Source organism: Malus sylvestris, chromosome 13 (assembly GCF_916048215.2).
Source record: "Malus sylvestris chromosome 13, drMalSylv7.2, whole genome shotgun sequence".
NCBI classification, from domain to species: domain Eukaryota; kingdom Viridiplantae; phylum Streptophyta; class Magnoliopsida; order Rosales; family Rosaceae; genus Malus; species Malus sylvestris.
In genome coordinates this window covers 3,832,242-3,842,165 of record NC_062272.1, presented here as the reverse complement: position 1 = coordinate 3,842,165, position 9,924 = coordinate 3,832,242, and the positions used below count along the sequence as shown (strand labels likewise).

The 9,924-nt window shown below is 39.3% G+C and overlaps 3 protein-coding genes across 4 annotated transcripts; 1 reads left to right on the top strand and 2 right to left on the bottom strand.

Annotated features, from left to right (window-relative positions):
• The first annotated feature begins 697 nt into the window (after positions 1 to 697).
• Positions 698 to 3,642, top strand: LOC126594978 (probable 6-phosphogluconolactonase 1). The gene is made up of 4 exons (XM_050261272.1): positions 698 to 858; positions 1,391 to 1,582; positions 1,667 to 1,802; positions 2,896 to 3,642. The coding sequence occupies exons 2-4, from the start codon at positions 1,413 to 1,415 to the stop codon at positions 3,388 to 3,390; spliced, it is 801 nt and encodes a 266-aa protein (XP_050117229.1). The 5' UTR covers positions 698 to 858; positions 1,391 to 1,412; the 3' UTR covers positions 3,391 to 3,642.
• Positions 3,643 to 4,216: 574 nt separating this feature from the next.
• On the bottom strand, positions 4,217 to 7,268 carry LOC126594977 (fructokinase-like 2, chloroplastic). 2 transcript variants are annotated; one of them, XM_050261270.1, is made up of 5 exons: positions 7,101 to 7,268; positions 6,493 to 6,788; positions 5,764 to 6,404; positions 5,025 to 5,496; positions 4,217 to 4,549 (listed from the first exon to the last, which is right to left on the bottom strand). In XM_050261270.1, exons 1-5 carry the CDS (start codon positions 7,139 to 7,141, stop codon positions 4,320 to 4,322), a joined length of 1,680 nt encoding a protein of 559 aa, XP_050117227.1. In that variant the 5' UTR covers positions 7,142 to 7,268; the 3' UTR covers positions 4,217 to 4,319. The 2 variants fall into 2 exon arrangements, with proteins under 2 accessions (XP_050117227.1, XP_050117228.1); XM_050261271.1 differs by having other exon boundaries at positions 5,764 to 6,395.
• A 509-nt stretch (positions 7,269 to 7,777) lies between these two features.
• LOC126594976 (uncharacterized) lies at positions 7,778 to 9,475 on the bottom strand. Its single transcript, XM_050261269.1, has 2 exons — positions 9,059 to 9,475; positions 7,778 to 8,250 (listed from the first exon to the last, which is right to left on the bottom strand). Exons 1-2 carry the CDS (start codon positions 9,360 to 9,362, stop codon positions 8,036 to 8,038), a joined length of 519 nt encoding a protein of 172 aa, XP_050117226.1. The 5' UTR covers positions 9,363 to 9,475; the 3' UTR covers positions 7,778 to 8,035.
• Between the last annotated feature and the right edge of the window lie 449 nt (positions 9,476 to 9,924).

Here is a 9,924-nt window from a genome sequence, read left to right as displayed (position 1 = left end):
CTACTTTTGGAGAGACAAACAAAAAGAAATTCAAAGGCATGCAAGCAAACAAAAAGGGAATCAAGAAAAAAAAAAAAGATTTATGAAAGGGGAAGATTATGTAATCATATTACAAATTACAAATTTATGGTTCTTATCTAAAATGGTTTTAGCAATGGGTTTAAAAGCCAAAGATAGTTTGGTAATTACATATTAAGGAAAAATAATGTGCTAGCATGGACTAAAATTTGATGTTGGTGTATATAAACTTAAATCCTATTAGCTTTGGAAGACAAAGTTACTAGTGGTAACTTCGTCCTAGTAAAGAGAAAATATTCGATAGAACTGTTTGATTATAATATCGTGTAAAAGTTACACAAGGCTGAGTGGTATCAAAATATAAAAAATTCCGTATTTTTGTGATAGATACCTTATAAATAACGTGTTCGGGTATTTATACTCTTTTTTTTGTTTGGTTTCTCCCTTCCATTTAGCAGAGAATATAGGGTAGAGGGATTTTCTGTTCCTCTGTAAAAGAACAGAGAGAGAAAGAGAAGAAAGGTTTTTTTTTATTTCACTTTTTATCTTCAGTCTCTGTGATTTTTTCTGTTTACTTTGTTTGAAGAGAGAGTTGTTTTCGCATGTGTGTTTTGTCAAAATCATTGGATGCACGTGGAAGCCCAGAAGGAAAATAATTCCTTCTCGACTTCTACTGAAGTTTTTTTTTTTAATTATTATAATCAGTAAAATAAATTTTATGTGATGGAATACTATAAATATTATATATAAACAATTTCGTGTTGATTCCCATCTTCCACCTTCGTTATCTTGCTTCTCTGCCACCTCTCTCCCTTTCTTTCCTTCTTCTTCCTCCTCTCTGTAAGCATCTGTTTCTTCTTTATTCTTTCTGCACTGCTTTTTATCTGCAGTTTCAGTAATCTCAGATTGCATGGCATTATATATTTTTTGTGTTTTCTGAGTTGTTTGCTGTAATGGGATTTCAGTTTTGATTGTTTTATGATCTGGGTTTGTTTGCCTTTGCTGTAAAAGTTATAAATTTAGTAACTTTATTTGTTGGGTTTGATGTTTGGATTATGATCAGGATACCCCTTGGTTTTATCGCAGTGTTGAACTCAATTTAGAGACTCCAGCAGCACAGTGATTAGTTTTTAATTAATCATCAGTAATCTTGTTTGATGAGTCCTGATTTTGTATAAAATCCAGTGGAATTATTAATTTTTGTGGAATTTGAGTGATATAGATTTTAATCCCCTTATACAATCCAAAGTTCATGAGCTGCAATTTTGCCTGGTTTTCCTATTTGACCAAAAAAATAATTCAAAGGTAACATTGTGTTGTTCTTTCTATTTTTCTTCTAAATTTGATCTTTTTTTTTTGTGTGTGGAAATAGTGCTGTTGAACTTGTTGGAAGCATGGCACTTTCCGGTGTTCGGAAAGATAGAGAATTGAGGATTCATGAAAGTTTGGATGATCTTAGCACTGATTTGGCAGACTACATTGCTGAGATATCAGAGGCATCCGTGAAGGAGCGCGGCGTCTTTACAATTGCATTATCTGGTGGTTCTCTCATTGGCTTAATGGGGTATCATGCTTTCCTTTCCACATCCGGTTTTTGTATATGTTATGATTTTTGTGTTAATGTGTCACTTATGATGGAAAAAAACAGAAAACTCTGTGAAGCTCCTTATAACAAGACTGTAGATTGGGCCAAATGGTATATATTTTGGGCAGACGAGCGTGTTGTGGCGAAAAGTCATGTTGATAGCAATTACAAGCTTGCGAAAGATCGCTTTTTGTCTAAGGTTTGTATGAAATTCTCCGACTTTTTTACCCTCCCACCCTGTTGTAGGCTGTATTTTGTTCTTTAAGTAACCGAGTCGAAGAAATATCGTAGACATTGTTTGTCTTGCTTTGAACATGATGCTTTATTTTTTCTTGTCTTTCTCTCTTTCGGAAAACCAAATGACATGATGAACTTCGAATGAAAGGATAGATAGTACCATGCTTAGTTTGATCTGTTCTGTGTGTTCAATTATGACACTTAATGTGTTTTAACTCTTTATATCACGACGAGGTGGCTGTGATTTAGTACCCGACAATCGTGTACTGGATCTAAACTGCTTATCAAATTAAAGAGTCAAGTTTCTTGTATAAGAAGTTTACTAGCTGTTGCTGATTTCTGTAGTTTCACTAAATCTCCGTGTCATCATCGGAACCAACTTGTATATTGCAGCCATCTTCTGGTGCACATGTTCAACTTTAAAAATTGCGGATAAAGTTAGCATTTAGTAAAGGAAGATCACTGCTGCAGATTATGTTGGTTGTTTCTCGGGTCATTTGTTGCATCCTAATAGCCACTTCAGTGAACTTTCCTTTTAAACACCGTGAAGCTATCTCATAGCCACTTCAGTGAACTTTCCTTTTAAACAAAGTATTTACTGAGATGTAGGTTTTTTTGTTCCTCTTCGAGTTATGATCTTCTATTTTTCATAATTTTCCACTTTTAAAGGATTTTCCATAACTTAATTATATGATGTGAAGCGGTCCGCCATTGCCAGTAATGAAATTTTCTATTTCAACTTCTTGACTTCACATATGGCTATCTCTTGTACATCTCTTCACAACAGCGTGAAGATCTTCTAATATGCAATCAGTAATTAGTTAATCAAGCTATAACTTGCAACCTGATATTTTGTCATGGCTATCAGTATTGTTACGGGATGTAAAATATGCTAGTTTGTGCACATAGTATCATTTTAGTATCTGAGAACAGATTCGAAAGCTTTTAGTTGAGAACGATGGCTATGTGAATGCAATATTTGTTCTGGTTCTGGTAAATTTTATCGCCCATCTGTATTCGGTGTTCCCATGCTCATTTTTGTTTCATGTTTTCAGGTACCTATAATTCCCAGTCATGTGCATTCTATCAATGATTCAGTGTCAGCAGAGGAGGCTGCTGATGACTACGGGTTTGTCATTCGCCAGCTAGTAAAATCTCGTGTGATCAGCGTGTCTGATATAAGTGACTGTCCCAAGTTTGACCTAATCCTCCTGGGAATGGGTCCTGATGGGCACGTCGCCTCGCTATTCCCCAACCACTCGGTGCTGGAGGAGAAAGATGAATGGGTAAGTTTTATAACTGATTCCCCCAAGCCTCCACCTGAGAGAATCACATTCACCCTGCCGGTCATCAACTCGGCATCCAATGTAGCTATAGTCGCAACAGGTGAAAGCAAAGCAGAGGCTGCGCACCTGGCAGTCGATGTCATGGGATCTGACCTCCCTCCAGTGCCTGCTGGAGTTGTCCAGCCTCTGAAAGGGAAGCTGGTGTGGTTTTTGGACAAGGCAGCTGCCTCAAAACTTGATGCCAGTACTCAATTTTCCGCATAGGGTCGAATCCTTTCGTGTCTAAGTGTATGTTTTGTGTTTACCAGAGGGATTCGACGCCTGCGATTCGATATCTTTCGTCATTAGTCACCTCTTGTACAATCTTTGGGTTAATTTCCCCTATTTTGCCTTGCCTTTCCCTCATGTTTAGTGGGGTAGAGGTCAATAAAGTTGGGGACTTTAACCCAAAAGCCATTTTTCTGGTTCTACTTTGCTAATAGGAAAGACTCAAAGGTTGGATGGTATTTTTCTCAAGGGTGCTTCCTTCCCATTGGCATTTGGAATATTTCCATTTGTCCCTCCACTTAAATTATGCGTCACACGTTGTGTACTGCTTGTGTTCTGAGTACACTGCAAAAATTTTACCTCTTCAAAGACCAAGCCGGTTAAAATACATTCTCGTTCTCCTAGACACCGTAGTTCAAGAAAATTGCGGTCACCATCGTTCAATCGTAACCCTCGGGCTCTAAAAGGTTTTGACATCACACTCTTGTACACCGACCCCTCAACCACTCCTAATTAATAAAATGAAAACTACTTGGCGTATCCAAACTTTTTCTATATAGCGACATTAAAGCGTGTGGGGATCACTCTTTGTAGTTGGATAAGATTAAGAATTTCAACTTGTTCTCAATGTCCTTAAAACATTACATTTGTGACTAAACACACATTAATTAAACAAGCAAGCAGAATGTTGTCAATGTCCTCCAAATTCTGATAGCCCTGCGCCCATTTTGATCGAAAAAATGCGCTTGTTCGGGCGAAATAACGAAAAATGTTATAAGATAGTTGGAAGCATTCGTAGTATCTATCGAGTTATAACACATGGTTTCAAATCTTTAGCTCTGAATCTGCTTATAAATGCTATCCATCGCATACAAAATTGGTGACTAACTTGTAATGCTATCTCAGTTACAACACCTCCAGGATTATCAACTTACAGTCTCTGGTGTCAGAGTGCGATATTCCATTTCTGTTATCGACCTTATACCGTCTGAATCAGGAACCACCTCTTCCATGTCTTCCTTCGGAGGGAAGCCGCGTTCTTGTCCAAGCAGCCATTGATCTATCACTCCGCAATCGATTGCATAGTTGATTGAGTGCTCCAGATATTCTTTATCAGTAATAAGATGTGGTTGAACTGTCAACATTCTCATGAGAGCTGAAAACAAGTCACGCAGAAGTTAGGAAATACAAAAATTTAGCTTGTAATGCAGAACTTTATCCAAGTTCATTGTCTTTCACCTACCGGCCAATGTAATTATATGCATAGGTTTAAAATTGTGAGTTAACTCACGGTTTTATGTTGTTTTCCAACTCATTGATAATTTCACCACATCAGTCCAGGTACAAGTTTTGTCTATGATGAACTGTGCCCAGCGAATACCTTGTGTGCGAGTGAAAGTTGACACAAAGTGCACCAAACTAATAGCCGGAATCTAAATCTTACAACACACAACTTTATCAACAGAACAAGCCAGGGAATATAAACTATAGGCTTGTATCTGCATTTCTTGACCCAAACACCCAAATGCAAGAGCTAAGCAGGACCTACTCTCATAGTGAAAGCATTTGAAGATACGCTCGATCATTAAAGAAACTAAAATTTGATAGATTTGCAAATCATAGGAGTGTACCTGCCACAATGCCGTCTCCAGATGCTGACATATCAGAAGTGAAAGGACTGATGGGGGGATCTTCCATTCCGTTAACAGCACCTTGGTGGTCCTTTGTGTAGTAGTGTATCTTCGAAGTCCCATTTGTCACGAACAAAACCTTAAGATTGTCATGCCAAAGTTGTTCAACCACTTCTGGTGAATGATGGACAAACTTTGACCTGTCATTATTTTTAGTGTCAAATTCCTCAGAGGGCTGGATCCCGCAGAGAAACTCAAGCTCTTGCTTAGTAACTTCAATAATATCAGCAAGATTCCACACTTGCTGTACGAACAACTTTGTTTCTTCACAAGACTGCCATAGTGGCAATGGAAGGTTTACATCGTAGAAAATAACTCCTCCAAGTTTCTTTGAAATCTTGATTGCCTGCAGTGTAGTTGACCTCATGTTTCGATCAAGCAGAGAATTTGTGCTGAAGTAAAACATCTTTGCCTGCACCACATGTTGTTAAAAGGTGTCCACAGTTAAGAGCAATCTAACCACAAATGCAGCTAAAAGATCTAATGCGTAGGCACTCAAATTGACAAAATATAATGGGAATCACAGATGGAAGTATATTTGCCGAAAACTGTGTATGATATAGAATGTCAGCAGTTCTTATTCACCCCCTCCCCTCCAAAGAAACACAACAAAGATATACCACCTAAATAGCAGGATCTACAATAAAAGTTAAATATTCCAAGGGACCCAAGATTTTACCTCCTTCAGCACATCAACGTTGATCTCTGACTTTGTTAAAGAATCCTCAGCACATGGTTTGACACAACTCAATTTCATGCGACCCCTTTTACCAATCTTCATTTGTGATACTGCAGTTGCCCTTTTAGTATCCATGCGAACAGAACGGGTTTGAACATTTTTGACATTCATATAATACAGCATGGCCTGACCAAACTGATCATCTCCAAGTTTTCCCATGAAAGCAACCTTGCCTCCCAAGCTTGCAAGAGCAATTGCAACGCTGCCTGCAGATCCCCCAGGAGACCTAATAAATTTCTCAGGGGCCCATAACGCATCTTTCTTTCTTTCATGTATTTCATAATCTACAAGTCTGTTGGCTGGCCTCCCTGAGAGCACAAAAGCATGTTGTGCGGCTCCAAAGCAACAAACAAGAGGAGGCCAATCGTAAGTTTCGCTAATATCCTCTCCCTCATCAATTTTCAATTCTAGGTCTTCCTCATTCTCATCCTTCATATCCATGACGAATGTAAAATCCTCAGTCTCACTAAGTTCACCGTCACTAACCTGCTGCTCAATCGCATCGTCCTTCTTCTTAGTTCTTCTCTTCCTTACCTTCTTCTCAGTTTGTTCTTCCTCCACGCTTGTGGAAGCTGATGCAACTAGATATATCAAATTACTGGTTTGTTAGCACATACAAGATAAACATTCATGTAACAGTACTAAATGAGCAATAAGTAGGAATAATACCTTTCTTACGAGTTCTTCCACGCGGTTTCTTGGTCTCTTCACTAGATGCAGAAATGACAGTTTCCTCATCCGAAGACTCATTATCGGATGTTGCTTTCTTTCGGGTTCTTCTAGGAGTCCTAGATGTCTTCTTCTTCACAACCACCTCCTCATCTTCAACGGAACCCTCCAGAGCTGAGTTCTCTGAGTTTATCTTTTTAGGGAGAGCTGCAAGTCCCCCTTTTTTACCACGCAATCTAAGACCCTGAAGCTGCACGAAACTCATCGACCGGCTATTGGGCCAAACCGAATGGCACCTGGAAATTTCAGTGGACAAGTTTACTAATTTTTCTTGGGAAGGAGACAGTGAGGTGCAATTAATTGTAGGGTTTTAAGGGTTTAAGCAAATTCTGTTGTTTTTTCATGGGTTTATCTTATAAGTTAAAACCCACCAACAAAAATCTACAATTATCCAAACCCAGAAAAGTTTCCACATTTTTCATTTAACTACTAATTAATTCTCATTTCTGCTCAGTTTTGGATTGCCGTTTGGATAAGGAGCAAAAGAAAACACACGGTTTTTGAATTAAAAGACTGGAATTTTATGAGAGAGAGAAAGAGAGAGGAACCTGGGTAGGAGGAGAAAGTGAGTGAAAGGAAGAGACGCCATGGACAGAGGTGCGCCAAGAGCTCAACTTGTTCGTCGCCCGGGTAAATTCAACAATTGGGTGTTTTACTATTAAGCCATGAGATAGAAGCGATGGGTGTGAGATTTATCACTTTTCAGTAACGGCAGCTTTAGCTTAGCGGGAGAAGGAAATAGGATGAGAGCTTTTTGCACGTGCATAAGGCGTGCAGTTAAGAACGGTAAATCATTGTCGAAAGATGAGTGCTTTTCACTCACTTATTTTTACTTGTTAATTTTTATCAATTGATTTTCTTCTCACTACCCAAAAAATTGAGAGAAGCGTGTTTGAGGTAAAAAATAGGTGTGTAAATACTGAATAGCACGACCCTTGTCGAATTATATAGCTTGGAAAGGTATGGAATTCGAACTTAGCAGAACCTTCGTTTTTTGCTTAATGGGGGTGGGGGATTGCCGGTCTTCGTACAATCTTCGTTATTACAGTTGGGGATTCGAACTTGGGAAATAAGAAAATTGGATGATTTTGTCCGCCTTGGTAAAATCTTTGCTTTTGCATTCTATGGTAAACCAACCGGAAGTTATTGTAAAAGGGTGTGTAGATATCATTTCTCTGAACGAGCGGTTGAGCAACCAACCAGAAGTTGGTGCACACTAGATAGATTCAGAAATCGGGTCTCCGAACTTTGGGATATGTTCATTAACCTTGGATTGGATAGAATAAGTGCACAAAATAATCTTTCAACAACATAAAGATCAACCCCTATTCGGCTCACTTGTTCCAAATATTAATACGAGATTCGGAATCAAGGGTTTGTTTCGTTAGCTAAGTTATACAAGCGAGCTTCGACAAGTTGCACGGATTTGACAGAACAAAACTGCATACTCCTCACATACTGTTCACTTGGAAGCAGTGGAACACTAGTCACTCTGTTGCAAAACCTCTGCCTCAGCCCTTGCCATGGGGTCGTCCTTCATCTCGATCTCCTCTTCTTTTTCCCCTTCTCGTTCTTGCGTCAATTTTTTCCTGTGCAACTCTTCCGCGGCCTGCATGGCAGCCTTGTTCTCTGCCTGAATACGCTGCATTTCCTCTTCTTGTTGCTGTCTCTCAAACCACGTGTCTGCATCTGCCCAAACTGTAGTAACAGAGCAACGAAAGATGCTAAGCATACCTAAAATTTCAAGCTTGATTCGGAATGAACATTAATCTCAACGGACAAACAATTTAAGCAATTTGAGTTGAACACAAGAGCAGGTAATTTTAGTTCAACGACGATCATTAACTTCAAAATGCTATTCAACTGTTTCTAATTCGATGTCATCGTTCTATTTTCTTTCAACCCCTTTTCTTTTTCACAAAACAATGTATACATTCTAATGAATCTAAAGAAAACTAATGAAAAGAGTTTGAAACTTTTGAGTTTTAACGATAAGGACAAAATAAAGGGTAAAGTTGTCTTTTTAGTGTAAAAATATGATTTTTCGTCAAAATAAACAGTAACGGAAGCTTTTCGTTAAAGTTCCATGAATCTAATCTACGAGGCAGAGTATTCGAACTTGGGTGAAACGAGGCCGATCACCAAAAAAGCATCTAAATACCAGAGCTTAGTATCTTCCTGAATCCTAATCATGAATCTAAATCTAAGTAAAATTGACTGCATACCCAGATTGAATCCTAAAACCCTAAACCCCCAAAGTCGAAACAGCTACACTAACATACACACTTAATAACAACAAGAAGTTAACCCCAAAGAGCATCAATCACGAACCCTAGAACCAAATTTCACAACAAAACCCAAAAATCGAAACATCCCAGATAACCCGAATAATTAATAAATCAACCAAACCCATCTAAACAAATCAAGCTAACATTCAAATCCACACAAAAGTAATAACAATGGAAGGAGGATTGAGGAGTAGGAGTAAAAGGGAACAAGGACTTACTGGGCTGAGCGGCCCAACCCTGTTCACCGCCCTTGATTTTCTCAGGGAGGGCATAATTAACAGTGAGGACGCGGCCGTAGAGCTCGGCGCCGTCCATGTTGTCCATGGCGGCGGCGGCGTCCTCTCTCTCCAAGAACGTGACGAACCCAAAAGAGCGGTGCTTCTGGGTGGCTTGATCGAGAGGCGTCTTGACGTCCTTGATGTCCCCGAAGGGTATGAACGCCGCGTGGAGTATGGACTCGTTCACCTCCTCCGCCAGTCCTCCGACGTACAGCGTGTTCTTCTGCACTGCTTGCTGCGCCATTCCTCCAACCTTCGCACTGCTTGAGATTTTTGGGATTCACCGCTCTCTCCCCCTTTCCCTTTTTCTTGATTGTTTCTTCTGCTATTTCTTCCTCTTCCTCTTCCTCTTCCTCTTCTTTTGAGATGGGCCGAGTCTATATGGATGTGCTGTTCTGGGCTTCAGGACTAAATTAAACTGGAGAGGCCCATTTTCCTTTTTTATTTTACAGTTGTGTTACTTTGGACAGGCCCAGTTTTACATTTATTTATTCTTGGTATATTCTGGTTTCCGCCTGTGTTCCTACTCAAAACAAGTTTAGTGTCGTAGTTATACATGTAATTAAGGTCTAACAATTTCTTGCACGATCCGTTAATTCGACATGAAACTACATCGGAAAAAAAAAATTCGGGTCAACACGTTAACGAGTTGAGTCGTTATGGGATCAGTCGTTAAGATAACGGGCATGACACATAAATGGCACGAACGACCCGTTTGCCAAGTATAGACATTAGACATAAAAAAAATTTACACGACACGAAACAACAACAGAAAAACAGGTTTCAGGTCAATCCGCTCGCGAGTT

Coding starts and splice junctions, on each gene's coding strand:
- LOC126594976 (XM_050261269.1), bottom strand. CDS start 9,362: ATGGCGCAGCAAGCAGTGCAGAAGAACACGCTGTACGTCGGAGGACTG. Junction 8,251..9,058: donor GGGTTGGGCCGCTCAGCCCA/GTAAGTCCTTGT, acceptor CTGTTACTACAG/TTTGGGCAGATGCAGACACG.
- LOC126594977 (XM_050261270.1), bottom strand. CDS start 7,141: ATGGCGTCTCTTCCTTTCACTCACTTTCTCCTCCTACCCAG. Junction 6,789..7,100: donor CACTTTCTCCTCCTACCCAG/GTTCCTCTCTCT, acceptor TGAAATTTCCAG/GTGCCATTCGGTTTGGCCCA. Junction 5,497..5,763: donor ACGTTGATGTGCTGAAGGAG/GTAAAATCTTGG, acceptor CATGTGGTGCAG/GCAAAGATGTTTTACTTCAG.
- LOC126594978 (XM_050261272.1), top strand. CDS start 1,413: ATGGCACTTTCCGGTGTTCGGAAAGATAGAGAATTGAGGATTCATGAA. Junction 1,583..1,666: donor TCTCTCATTGGCTTAATGGG/GTATCATGCTTT, acceptor GGAAAAAAACAG/AAAACTCTGTGAAGCTCCTT. Junction 1,803..2,895: donor AAGATCGCTTTTTGTCTAAG/GTTTGTATGAAA, acceptor TCATGTTTTCAG/GTACCTATAATTCCCAGTCA.